General features: G+C 39.5%; 1 protein-coding gene across 1 annotated transcript; it reads left to right on the top strand.

Moving 5' to 3' along the window:
• Nucleotides 1-12,165: 12,165 nt before the first annotated feature.
• On the top strand, nt 12,166-13,674 carry LOC142438874 (tubulin alpha-1B chain-like). The gene has a single exon (XM_075540888.1). It carries the CDS (start codon nt 12,256-12,258, stop codon nt 13,609-13,611), a length of 1,356 nt encoding a protein of 451 aa, XP_075397003.1. The 5' UTR covers nt 12,166-12,255; the 3' UTR covers nt 13,612-13,674.
• The last annotated feature ends 964 nt before the right edge of the window (nt 13,675-14,638 follow it).

The following is a 14,638-nucleotide window of genomic DNA, read 5'->3' as shown; positions in this document are numbered from 1 at the left end:
TCAAAGCCACATGTTTAAAGAAACTGAGTATAAATAAAAAAATAAAATCACTGCCATTAAGTTGATGCAGACTTGTGGCAATTACATAATCTGATTTTAATTTGAGGATTAAGAGTATAGGGGTGGAGTCTAGCCTGTCAATCAGGATATAGCCAATGAGAACTCTGTGTGGGCATGGTCTTCTCCTGAGGTTTCTGGGAATGCCTGTATTTCTTCCTTGGAGGTGGAAGACACTCACTTTTAAGACTCACACGCTGTAAGACTCTCTACTGAATCACTGCAAGACATCCCTGTGGAAAAGACACATGGAAAGAGGCTGATGGAGACAGACCTCCAGAAAAGCTACATGGAGATCCCTGCTAGCTTTGAGATGCTTTTAACACCACTGGATCCATGAGATTTCCCATCTACTCAACTGTGATCCTCCTGCATTTGACATCATTGCATACATCTCGCGAGTCTGAAGAGGATTTTAAAGATTTCTATCAGACATATCTTCTGATATCAGACGTATGGACTTGATCTGGACTGGGCTGGAATGTTTTCTCAGTAGTCAACTGCCCTTGTATATAAAGCTCTTATACACATATACGTGTCTATGGATTTGTTTCTCTAGTCTAGCTAGACCAACACAAGGCTCATGGCAACACTATAGGACAGGGTACAACTGTCCCTGTGAGTTTTCAGGAATGTATCTCTTTATGGGACTAGATAGTACTCTGTGCATTAAGTATGTCTCCATTATAGAATGGGGTGACCCCCCAAAATAGATTTTTTTCAAAACGATGCATTTGAATATTTTTTAATTTATTGGGGCTCATACAACTCTTATCACAATCCACACATATATCAATTGTGTAGAGCACATCTGTACATTCATTGCCCTCATCATTCTCAAAACATTTGCTCTCCACTTAAGCCCTTGACATCAGATCCTCATTTTTTCTCTCCCTCCCCGCTCCTCCCTTCCTCATGAGCCCTTGATAATTTATAAATTATTGTCATATCTTGCCTTGTCTGACATCTCCCTTCACCCAATTTTCTGTTGTCCATCCCCAGGGAGGAGGTCACATGGAGATACTTGTAATCAGTTCCCTCTTTCCAACCCACTCTCCCTCTAACCTCCTAGTTTTGCCACTCACACCCCTGGTCCTGAAGGTATCATCCACCCTGGATTCCCTGTTTTTCCAGTTCCTATCTGTACCAGTGTACATCCTCTGATCTAGCCAGACATGCAAGGTAGAATTCAGATCATGACAGTGGGGGAGTGGGGTGGGAGGAAGCATTTAGGAACTAGAGGAAAGTTGTATTTTTCATCGTTGCTACATCACACCTTGACTGGCTCATCTCCTCCCCTAGACCCCTCTGCAAAGGGATCTCCAGTGGATGACAAATGGGCTTTGGGTCTCCACTCTGTACTTCCCCCTTCATTCACTATGGTAAGATTTTTTGTTCTGATGATGCCTTATACCTGTTCCCTTCGACACCTCATGATCGCACAGGCTGGTGTGCTTCTTCCATGTAGGCTTTGTTGCTTCTGAGCTAGATGGCCGTTTGTTTACCTTCAAGCTTTTAAGACCCTAGATGCTATACCTTTTGATAGCCGGGCACCATCAGTTTTCTTCACCACATTTGCTTATGCACGCATTTGTCCTCAGCAATAATATCATGAGGTATGCACCCAATGATATTATTTTTTGTTCTTTGATGCCTGATAAAATACTCTCCATTACACTAAATACATTGGTCAAATAGGAGATTCCATTCTTCGAAACAATTTCAAACTCATCTGTTTGGATGGCTGAAAGCATTTCCCTTGTTTTTTCCTTCACCTCTTCTATACCGTTGAATTGCTATCCTTTCATGTCCCTCTTCACTATGAAACAAAAGAAGTTGCATGGAGCAAGGTTAGGTGAGTAAGGTGCTTGGAGCAAGAGAGGAAAACATTTTGGGGCCCAAATCTAGCACACTGCAATGTCTGTTTGAGCAAGTGAATTGTCATGGTGGCAAAACCAGCCCCAATCTGCCACAAATCAGGCCTTTTTTTTCCCCTCATGCACGGTTAAGCAATCTTTTCAGCACCTCTAAACAAAAAGCTTGATTAGCAGTTTAATCTGGTTGAACAAACTCCAAAGGCACTATCCTCCTCACATAAAATAAAACTTCTTAATGAGCATAGTCTTGATCTTTGCTTTCACTGAATGAACTTTTTGGGGGTAAGGTGACAATAACATCTTGCACTGGATGGATTGATATTTGCTTCCTGGGTTGTAACAATAGCACCGTGTCTTCTCAACGTGGATATAAGGTCTGGGTCGCGTTGGAGCCATTCTTACAGAGCACGGCATGTTTCCAGTGGACCCTCTTTTTGCTGGTCAGTCAGAACCCAAGACCCAAATTTGACAGCGACCCTTCTCAATCTCAAATCTTCCATTAAAAGTCATTGAACCAGGTGCCATGATAGTGTAGATAATTTCCCCATTTTCTCAATGGTCTGTGTTTGGTCTTAGAGCACAGTGCATGAATTTTGTCAACATTTCATCCGTTTGGAAAGTTGATGGATGTCAGAATGAGGTTTGTCATCAATTGGCATTTGACCTCTTTTGAAATGAGAAAACCATTCATCCACTTGAGTTTTTCCCACAGCACTGTTCTTAGGAGCTGTGTTCAACATTACAACAGTCTGTGCAGCATTTTTCCCTATGAGGAAACAAAATTTCACCTGCATGGTCTTTTCTTAAATCAGACATTACCCAAAAAAAAAACAACAAAAAACTGAGATTCCAATGAAACTGTCTTTATAAATAATGTCTGTGAATGGAAAGAAATTTCTTATGCGATGTCACTGGGTGCACTAACTCAGAGCGAGTTGGTGGATGCTTTCCTAGCAAGAAAAATTTGTACTATGAAAGTCCTGCCCAATGGAGATTTTTTTCCGGTTATCCCCTTGTATATCAATTTCTCAGTTATCAATATTGTTATGTTTACATGACCATATCAATATGTGAAAATTAGCACTATCGAACTATCAGGGACCAAATGCACCTCAATTTTTAGAATTCATTTCTGAGGTGATTCATAAAGTCATTCTTTTCCTGAAACTGTCCCTCACTTTCCTTTCTGTACTTTGTGATTTACAAACTTGAATCAGACAGATTTGCTTTTCCTATAGAAGCAAAACCCGTGATACTTATATACATATAAAGAGAGACATTTATATCTAGAAATTGGCTCACAAAACTAAACTGTATAAATTAGGAATCTCAGTCCAGTTTAATTCCATCGGCCAGAGGCTTTTTTGTAACTGGAGGCTTTTTATAACTTGAATAGCTTGGAGGGATTATGAGCTTGGAATCAGGAGTCCAAACAGCAAGCAGAATGTGAAGCAGGCATGCCACAGGCTGGTAGATGCAGACCCAGTGGATGCAAAGTCAGCAAGCCAGGTTAGTGGGTGCAAAGACAAATGAATCAACAAATTAGATGGTAGATTGTTGATGGCTCCCAGAATCATTGGCAATATGGCAAACTGTTGGTCCAATTAGTGGCCTGGGTATATATTTGACCTCTTTTGGCACTTTTATTGCCAAGAGGCCGGGGTCATATATGACTGCACACACTATCCTTTTTTAACTACTCTGACACCAACCATAGCTCCGACTAAACTCTTATGCTTGGTTTGATAATTCACTGCAATGACCACACAGACATCCCGAACAATACACGCAATACAGGGGGTTATCAGGGAAGTTAATAGATGATCACCAGTTAGAATCTGTAAATAATGAGGACAAAGGCATTGCCACACAGCAACATATTTCTTCAGCAAGCATCCCAGTCTCTTTCTGGTCCTCAGACTCTCAGCCACTTCTGCCCCTGTAGGCTTGGAAGCTAGCCAACTTTTAGCTCTGTCTCAATGTGCCCTAGTCTAAGACTAGAGGAAGAAAAGGTATACCACAGTTCTGGCATTGATCCTCTGATTCTCAGTGCTACAGTCTCTGGTGCATCTGTTCTTGGGGGCCTCTAACTCTTACAGAAGATAATTTTGATATGTTCTTCCATGTCCTTCAAGCTTTTTCTCTGTTCCCAGGTAGCTATTACTCTGAGGAGAAGATTTGAGCATAGTATAATTTGTCTTTTTGTTGACCATAGCCTTGAGGAAAATGAAGGATGATGTCTTAGTCACATTCTTTAGCATTCTTAAAGGTGTCTGAGCATCTAAGACCCAGAATAAAATCATACCCAATGTGATGGGAGAGAGGAGGAGTGGAGTGGAGACACAATGCCAATCTGTAGACAATTAGACATCTCCTCACAGACGGGTCACAGGGAATTGATGAGCCAGTCAGGGTGCAGTAATAGCACTGATGAAACACACAACTTTCCTCTAGTTCTTTGGTACTTCCTTCACCCCACTATCATGACCCCAATTCTACCCTACAAATCAGATTAGACAAGAGAATGCACACTGCTACAGATAAGAGCCTACAAAAGATGGAATGCAAGATAGATAAATCCCCCAGGGCCAACAATGTGAATAGAGATACCAGGAGGATTAAGGAAGGATGTAGGGAGAAAAGGAGAATTGATAAAAAAGATCAAACTAGAACCCCATCCCAGGGGGAAAAATGGGTGAGGGGTGACGTAGGACAATATAAGGTATGTAAATAATAATCTATACTGTATCAAGAATTTGTGAAGGAGGGTTGGTAGGGGAGGGAAGGGGACAGTAATTGGGAGCTGATATCAGGGGCTCAAATGGGAAGAGAATGCACTGAAAATTATGATGGCGATGTGTGTGCAAATGTGCTTAATAAACTGGATGAATGTATGGATTGTGATAAGAAATTAAAGAGACCCCAGTAACTGTATTAAAAAACAAGGATGTCCTCAAGAAAACAAAAGGGTGTGACTTGGTTCACATTCTGTACTACAATCAGATCTTTATCCACCTTTAATCTTGACCATTTGTGTAGTAGAGAACCCCCTTGTATACAGGACCATAATGAAAGCCATATAGACCATAATTATAATACATCACATGCAGATTTATGGTTAGAATTGCCATATTAACTGACTACATCTCAGATGGCTCAAGTGCAAAGAAGCACAGATTGATAATCCAGATGCAGGATCCAGACCCAGTCAGAAGCAAACAAGCTTTTCCAGCAACTTCTTATACAGGAAGCAGGCTACATCTGAAGATAATTTCATCGGAGTTGTGACCTGAATAAAGGGGTTGCTTCCACACTAATCTTTTTATAACTGATAGATTGCATTATTTCTGGTTGATCTGCATTGGAATAAGTATAACCAGAGTAATCCTTAGAAGCAAGGATGGTCTCACATACTTCAGACAGGTTGTCAGGAGAGACCTGCTCCTGGTGAAGGACATTATGTTAGCTAACGTGGAAGGGCAGCAAAAGAGAGGAAGATCCTCAAGAAGATGGATTGACACAGTGGCTGCATCAATGGACTCAGACATAAGAAGAACTGGGAGGACGGCATTGGACTGTAGTGTTTTCTTCTTTGTGCATAGGTTTCTATGGGTTGGAGCTGACCCAATAGAACCTAACAACAACATCATTATGGGGTTGATTAGATTTGACTTAGCATAGATATATCTACAGAACATGAGACTAGCCAAGGTGAGACCAACCCTATTTATCACATACAGGTAAAATAGCTTGATTCTAAATTTTATGACCAGGAGGGTATTACTCAACAGATCCTCAGAGTTTTTCCTGTCTGGATAACTTCCAACCAAGGTCACCATTTAACTTGCAGTTCTATGACTCAAGTCCACACTCCAGTTTTAATTTTTATTTTAACTTCATTCACATCCCGGTTGGACTGCAAAATACATGTTGAATTGCAGAAACTGAGGACTTAAGGCCCAGGATTGAAGCAATTTTCTCACTCGAAACACGAACTATTCTAACCTGGCTTTAGGGTATTTTAGCAGGTTTTTTGGGGGCGTTTTGTTTTTGTTTGTTTTACTGTTGTCCTAGCTACAGAATGTTGGATAACAAGATAGTAGATAAGTAAGGGCTAGAGGGATACTAGGCATTGTTTCTTTGTACTCAGTGCCCAAACTCATTTCCATTGAGTCTATTCCACCTCGTGACCCTATAGGACAGGGTGGGAGTGCCCTGTGGGTTTCTGAGACTGTAACTCTTGGTGGAAATAGAGAGCATCCTATTTCTGCTATGGAGCTACTAGTGCTTTCCCATTTCTGCCTTAAAGGTCTGCTAAGGCTGTTACCTAACCCACTACATGACCCAGGCTCTGACATAACAGTCCCTGGAAAAGGACGTCCTGCTTGGCAAAGCAGAGGGACAGGGCTTAGAGGAAGGCTCTTAACAGGATGAAGTGGTACGGTGGCTTCAACAATGGGTTCAAACATAAGGGCACTTGTGAGGATGGCAAAGGACCACACAGTATTTTGTTGTTTTGCTTAGAGTTTCTCTGGGTTGGAACCGACTGACAGCACATAACAACAACAATAACCACAACAACGTAACAACTCTAATTTTGACAAGTGATGACAAAGAGAGATTTTATGGCAAATGAACTGGGAATGTATTTTGGTTTTGCTTTTTGGCTTTTTGCTTTTTTAACAATTAGTATCATTGAGCTATAATTAAAAATCCTATGATTCAAAAGTTTAATCATATAAAAAGTTGAACTCTTGAGAGTATGATTATATATAGGCTTAATATGTATTTTAATCAATAATCTGTAATAGCTTCACATTGGATTTGTGAAGGTATTTCTATAGTGAAATGATGTGATCAATTACAGGTGTCCTGACTTGATGCTAGAGTGATTAGGTGGCCATTATATCCTCCCTTCCCCATCAAGCACTTATGCTTCAGCCACTATCTGAATAAATTTTGATTAGTTCTATATTTATGTGAAAAATACTAAATATTATAGAATTAGCCAAACAGGAACAACAAGAAAACAATATAGGAACAGTTACAGATTATTTCTTTGTAAAAAATAGGAGTTATGAAAAAACATCAGATTTATATAGATGGATAAGACATAGAAAAATGATAGACACATACAGACATAAGTAGCAAGATAGATACCAAATGCATAGATCTATAGATAAATGTAGTCATTGTTTATTTCAGGAGTTTAAGATTGCTAAAAATACATACAGAATACTTCAGGATATTAATCTCGGCACGGATACTTCAATAACATAGAAGCATCGGGTTTTTAAATATATTATTATGATTTTTGCCTTCTATGACTTTTCTATTTTAAGGCAAGATGATTTCTGTTGCCATCACAATTCAGACTTATGCTCCACAGGAGACTTTAAACCAATTTTACCAATTGGGTTATCTTAGAAAATTCTTCACTACTTCTGTAAGAGACGTTTTCCCCCCATTTACTCCAAATAATACATTAAAGTGACTTTTGCTATGTGGTCCATTTCTCAAATCAAACAATCAGTTTTATATGATAAATATAAAACAATAATTTATGATCTCTTTGTTTCATTTCTCTTCACTTTACCTTTATTTTAATTTAAAGTAAAGCCTCTGCTAGCTTTAGAAGAGTTAAATGTGTGTCAGCAGATAATTTTCACACAACTGTTAACTCTTATCTCCATTCGTATAGCGCCCCATTGCAAGTGTGGAGTACCTTCCTGCTTTTCCCTAGTCAGACAGCCTCACCCCCCCACCCCCCAACCCCTGCTTCCCTCGCCCCTTTGTTCACATGCAGGGTATTCGTTGGTTCAGTTAAAATTTTCTATACATGCACACTTTCGTTTTACGTGGTGACAGTACATCTCTTTGCTATATTGCTATACCACAAAAATCTGTGGCCAACTACCAATATTCCAGGACCGTTTTAGTATTAATTCTTCTCATTGTGTAAATGTACTCAACAGACCATTACTACATAACAGGGCACACACGAAGCAATGCCAGCACTAACGTGGTTGGGTATGTGGTGTTTTGCTCCAAAAATCACATGGAGAGAGGACCTTCATGGGCTAACCAAGGTGAGATAACTACCTTGGCAAGTACTAGGGTATCAATCAAATAGATGTCTAAGTCATCTGTTTAATGTTAAGCTCAATGGTGGTTTGATGCTTCATAGGAGGCAAATGGAATCCAGTGATCATGACTGCTCACCTTTCCACACCGAACATCGCAAGGTGATGAAAATATCTGTACGCTATGCACAGCCCCAAACAATGCAGAATAACTAGATATATGTTGTTAATATACATGCTCCAGAGGTATATAAACTCCAGGGTCAAGGCCAGGGGGTTTGTGGTTTCACTCTCTGAAAGTCCCATTCTGTTAAAACTAGATTAGAAACATGTCATTTACTTTTGTCAGTCTACTGCCTTCCCCAATCAAATTTCTTATTTTTACTATATTGTAATTGCTTTTTCTTATTTCACAACAAGTTCTCAGAGGAAAACTAATTCTTCATTTTCCTCCATTAAAATGTCAGATAGAGAGAGTGAAGCAGAGGTGATTAATTGAAGCAAAAGGAAAATGAATTTATTGTTGTTGCTTTTAATATCTCTTTATCTTTCTGTTGCCCCTTACACATTTAAATACGCTTTATTTTTTAACTGTTTAACCATTTCATTTATACTAGGACTGCTAAAATGAATAAAAGCATGCAAGCAAACAAAGGAATATCATATGATACTGGTTCAGATGGTACAGCTGTTAAGGAAACCCATGGGGCAGTTTGTCAAAATTAATTATAGACGCAACAGAGTTAAAAGTAAAAGCTCATGTGAATATCACACACCAGTGTTCACTGAGGCACTCTTCATGATGACCAAAAGGGCGGGGTGAATAAACAAAACTAAAGCTGACCAGCATATGAACTGATAGTCAATTTGCATTATACATATTCTATGGGATAGTACTCAGGCAATAAGTGAATCCCTAATATAGGGATTGTTCAGGTTTTCAGTCCCTGGACACTAATCTCATAAGTAGGAAGAGGGACTCTTAGAACGATCAAGAAAGAGCAGCAATCAACATGAGAGATCTTTAAAATGGAAGAGGTACCATCAGACTGTGAGGCAAAGCAATAGTCAGGTTCTGAGCCAAACAACCAAGGCAGAGGCCCACGTACCAAATACCTGAGAGGCCAAAACCTAGAAAGACATGTCTGGCTGAGAGGACACTATTCAATGGACAAAAGACTATGTTGTTGCCATTTTTAGGTGCCATGTAGTCAGTTCCAAACCATAGCCACCCTATGCACAACAAAATGAAACATTACCTGAGCCAGTGCTGTCCTCAGAATTGTTCCCATATTTGATTGCATTGTTGCAGCCACTGTGTCAATCTACCTGGACGAGAGCCTTTCTTAATATTTCTGATACCGACCTGGTGATCGGTTAACTTCCCTAATAAACCCCTGTAATCATCAGCATTGTCTGTCAATTTTATATGGCATTACAATGGATTATCAAACGCTGCAGGGAACTAGGGTGCATGGGAGGGGTGGTTGGTGTCAGAATAGGGTAAACAAGAATAGGAGAGTGGGGCCATATCTGAACTCTGTCTCAAGGCAATTGGCTTTTGGCTGCTAAGGAATTGGATTATCCTTCTACCTATAGAAGCCAGAGGAAGACAAATGAGGTCTCCATGCCTTTTCCTTAGTTGTCTTTCTAAAACCTTGGATGATGAATGACTACCTGAAATTATTTTTCTAGAATATTCATTAAATCTCAAAATGAAAGATTTCCTGTTGTCTTCTTAAAACGTAACAGTGGTTTAGCTTAACCAATAAAGGTTGTCTCCCTGGAACATTGTGCTCTTTTAAGATCATTGAGAGGCCTTTAAAAAGTTCTTGTAAAAATAGAATTAAAAGATAATGGGTTTTTCTCACAGACTTTGTTCAGCCCCCTCAAATTTTTATGGGATCATATTGAAAATAACATCTGAAAGAGTAGAAATGCAAGTTAGAGGCACTGAGTTTATATCAATGGGAGAGGACAACGTAGAAAATACAAGATAGGGTGGAATACAATCAATGCCACTGAATGGTAAATGTGAAAAATGCCCATTTAGTGTATGTTTTTCATTGTCAATTCTCAATAACATCAACAAATACTTTATTTTAAAAACATTTAAACAAAATATCTTCTTTAGTTTGTTTCAAAATATGACTTGCCAAGACCCAAATATCACTAAGGTAAATGCCATTGAAGTAATGAGATTATTACAGTGACATGTGACACTCATCCATGGTTTTTTAGGTCCTTAAATAATATCCTTAAGTTATCACTAACATAAAGATCCTGTTTTAATTTGTCTTGGTTGATAATAAGCCATTTATTCTGTCACACTCCCTTCTGCATTATGTACGTGCTAACAAAAGTGTAACGATCAAGTCACAATGCAGTAAAAGCTAAACAAGTCCTGTTATACTCAAATCTGTGTACTGGATGTCACCATAGATAAATTAGACTTAGCAAGTGACAACTGTGAAGCCAGAAAATCCTCATTCAGTGAAAAACAATATATTTACACAGTGGAGGGGAACAGAGAATATATTTGAAATAATGAAAACACTCTGAAGTAATTTTGCTGGAAAGCCCCGCAGACTAAATTTTCATAAGCAGGGAAGAATAAGGAGTTTGTCAAAGTGGGATGATTAAAATAAAAAGATTTAACAAAGGGGTGTTAGAAACATCATGCAGATGCCTAAGTATTAAATTAAATATTAAGCATGTAGTTAATTAATTATCTAATAAAGTGTGTTTAGAAAAAAACATAGATCTCGCATTACTGAGATAAACAACAACAAAGCCTTAAACAAGATAATCTTATGTACAAATTTATTCTTCTTGATATGTGTAAGAAATAGATGACTAATTTGTATATGAGGAACTTTATTCACAAATTTATTATAATCAATCCTACATAAATCTTGCATGCTCAAGACTAAATAACACCGTGGACATTTCATATCCTTCAAAGAGCAAATCAAATCCAAAAAAAGAAGAAGTAATGCACACAAGAAAGCCCCGGAAAGTTTCTGGAAAAGTGGAGAGATCATGGAAAATTTCCTTGAACTTTTTAAAGACCCCTTATTGGCAAAATCTTTAAGGCCTTCTCATGTTCTTTTTATTGGAATGTTTTATCTAAACCATTTTAAAACCCCTCTCAGAATGTAAGGTTAAAAAATGCAGTTTCTGCTCAATCAAGGGACATCACTGACAGAATAAATACATTGCATTTTCCAGCACATATTTCTTTTTGTCCCCACTTTCCTTTCACTAGTCCTTCTATATGGACTATGGTTCAATTAAAAGAAGTAAGAAATGTTCAATGAAGATTTAAAATTTGTATCGTGTTTATAATTTTCATAGGTTTAGTTTTCATCTTATTATTAGGCTAAGAATATTTCTTGATAAAAGGTCAATAGAGGTCATCAAACTACTAAAATAATTAAATATGTGTCTACTTTAGTCCTTAATATTGTATACTATAACAGGGGCGACAGAGTAATTCTACTGTAATCTTGGAGACCCATTCTTGCCAATGGCTCATTGTAAAATGCTAAGTCTCAATTATCAGTAAGAGAAAGGCTTCAAAGTCGGAGTGTGTGGCAGTACTCCAAATGTAGCCCCTCTTTCCTCAAAAGTCATTTACTTAAGAATGGTTGGCTCTTTTCCTTGGGTGAATAAAACATCTAAGTTCCATGCCAGCAATTAATAGCAACAATAGGCAAATGGCCAAATATTATAATCGTATATGCACTTTTAAAGCCTTTTACACATTCTCTACAATTATTAGGGGACATTGTTTTATGTAACCTTCAAACAAACTGATATGTAAATTATCTTCTTTTTTAAGAAATGGGAAACCAGAGCATCTGAAATGTAAAGTAATTTTCCTGGGTGATGTGTTATATTTGGCCAGAGTCTGTTTACATCAAACCTGCACCCTTTATCAGATCTATCTACTTCATCTGGGACATTGCAGTGAGAACTAGCTTAGGTTATTATAAAGCTAATAAATGTGATACTTATATAAATTTTCTTCTTACTTCATGTTTCTTTTAGAGCATGAAAAGGATTCCTCCAACTTTGGAAGATTTTCCTCTGAAATACAGTGAGAACTATGCTTTAAGATAGATTATTTTCGTCAGTGCGTTACTTACCTCGACTCTTAGCTTGTCGGGGACGGTAACCGGAGCCCGCAACCCGCTCCCGCCGCATTCCCCTTCGCCTCCCGACGCGTCGCCAGCATGCATGAGTGCATCTCCATCCACGTCGGCCAGGCCGGTGTCCAGATAGGCAATGCCTGCTGGGAGCTCTACTGTCTGGAACACGGCATCCAACCCGATGGCCAGATGCCCAGTGACAAGACCATTGGGGGAGAGGATGACTCCTTCAACACCTTCTTCAGTGAGACCGGCGCAGGCAAGCATGTGCCCAGGGCAGTGTTTGTAGACCTGGAGCCTACAGTCATTGATGAAGTTCGCACTGGCACCTACCGCCAACTCTTCCACCCTGAGCAGCTCATCACAGGCAAGGAGGATGCTGCCAACAACTATGCCCGTGGGCACTACACCATCGGCAAGGAGATCATCGACCTGGTACTGGACAGAATCCGCAAGCTGGCTGACCAGTGCACAGGTTTCCAGGGCTTCCTGGTTTTCCACAGCTTCGGTGGGGGCACCGGTTCCGGGTTCACATCCCTGCTGATGGAGCGCCTCTCAGTTGATTATGGCAAGAAATCCAAGCTGGAGTTCTCCATCTACCCCGCCCCCCAGGTGTCCACAGCTGTAATTGAGCCTTACAACTCCATCCTCACCACCCACACCACCCTGGAGCACTCAGATTGTGCCTTCATGGTAGACAATGAGGCCATCTATGACATCTGTCGCAGGAACCTCGATATCGAGCGCCCAACCTACACCAACCTTAACCGCCTGATTAGCCAGATCGTGTCCTCCATCACTGCTTCCCTCAGATTTGATGGTGCCCTGAATGTAGATCTGACAGAATTCCAGACTAACCTGGTGCCCTACCCCCGCATCTACTTCCCTCTGGCCACATACGCCCCTGTCATTTCTGCTGAGAAAGCTTACCATGAACAGCTTTCTGTAGCAGAGATCACCAATGCTTGCTTTGAGCCAGCTAAGCAGATGGTGAAATGTGACCCCCGCCATGGGAAATACATGGCCTGCTGCCTGTTGTACCGTGGTGACGTGGTTCCCAAAGATGTCAATGCTGCCATTGCCACCATCAAGACCAAGCGCAGCATCCAGTTTGTGGATTGGTGTCCCACTGGCTTCAAGGTTGGCATTAACTACCAGCCTCCCACTGTGGTCCCTGGTAGAGACCTGGCCAAGGTGCAGCGAGCTGTGTGCATGCTGAGCAACACCACAGCCATTGCTGAGGCCTGGGCTCGCCTGGACCACAAGTTTGACCTGATGTACGCCAAGCGTGCCTTTGTCCACTGGTACGTGGGTGAGGGGATGGAGGAAGGAGAGTTCTCTGAGGCCCGGGAGGACATGGCTGCCCTGGAGAAGGACTATGAGGAGGTGGGGGTGGATTCTGTTGAAGGAGAGGGTGAGGAGGAAGGAGAGGAGTACTGATTCCTTTTGAACCTGCAGTATGTCAATACTCCAGCTTCTGTTAACTGACAAAGCTTTCTGGCTAGATTGTCTTCACTATCATCTCTGATCATGTCATAATTTTCCATGTGTTATCTATTATTTTTCCATCATGTCTCAAAAGTAAAAGTATTCTGAAAAAAAAAGATAGATTATTTTCATGGAGAAATATAGTTTGAATCACTAGCCATTCATCTGATCTAAAAAGTCTATCATTTTTGAATGTTTATATATGAATAAACATAATAATTTCAGAACAGTGTTGATCATTATTTTTTAAACAAATTGAATTCAAATAGCTTGAAAATCAATGCTCAGAAAAATAACTTGTCTGGAATATTAACTTTGTTCTTTTAGTAAAATTTCTAGAGAAAAAAGAAAATAGAGGTTCGGAATGAAATGTTTGTTATCTTTTCTCCATGGAGACGTCCCCGTGCTCTAATATCATTCAGAACTATTATGGCATGCCAAAGAGTAAAAGTAGCATGATAGCAGTGCACCAAATGCTGACATGGAACACAAATATATGATGATGATATTGAAGGTATTTTTCCACTTCAGCTCTTAAAGTCATTATGTCAAGATGTTTGCTTTATGTGTAGCAATGTCTTATAGAATATAAAACCTAGAATAAGTAAGGAAATGTTTGAATTTTCAGTTTGCAGAAACTTTTTTATGGATTTATTTTAGAACATTTAGATAGAATAAATATATTTAAAATTTGGAGTTGACTTTTTCCATTTTACAGATACAGAAAACTTATTCCACTTTCTAACTTTCATTAGACACATTTAGACTTCCATTGCATTGCTGTACATGTAAGGTGCTTACTGCATTGTACAAACTGTTGAATATTCATGCCTTTTCATGTGTTTGCCCAAATATTCAATAATTGTAAATAAATCCATTAGCTTTAGGGATGCTTTAAGTTTTGTTAGGGAAAAGTTTAAGGAAGGAAGAAGTCCAAGCTACACACACACGCACACACACACACACACACACACACACA

Source organism: Tenrec ecaudatus, chromosome 2 (genome assembly GCF_050624435.1).
Source record: "Tenrec ecaudatus isolate mTenEca1 chromosome 2, mTenEca1.hap1, whole genome shotgun sequence".
Classification (NCBI taxonomy): domain Eukaryota; kingdom Metazoa; phylum Chordata; class Mammalia; order Afrosoricida; family Tenrecidae; genus Tenrec; species Tenrec ecaudatus.
The sequence above is the reverse complement of the archived record's forward strand: the minus strand, read 5'-3'. Positions and strand labels throughout refer to the sequence as shown.

Coding starts and splice junctions, on each gene's coding strand:
- LOC142438874 (XM_075540888.1), top strand. CDS start 12,256: ATGCATGAGTGCATCTCCATCCACGTCGGCCAGGCCGGTGTCCAGATA.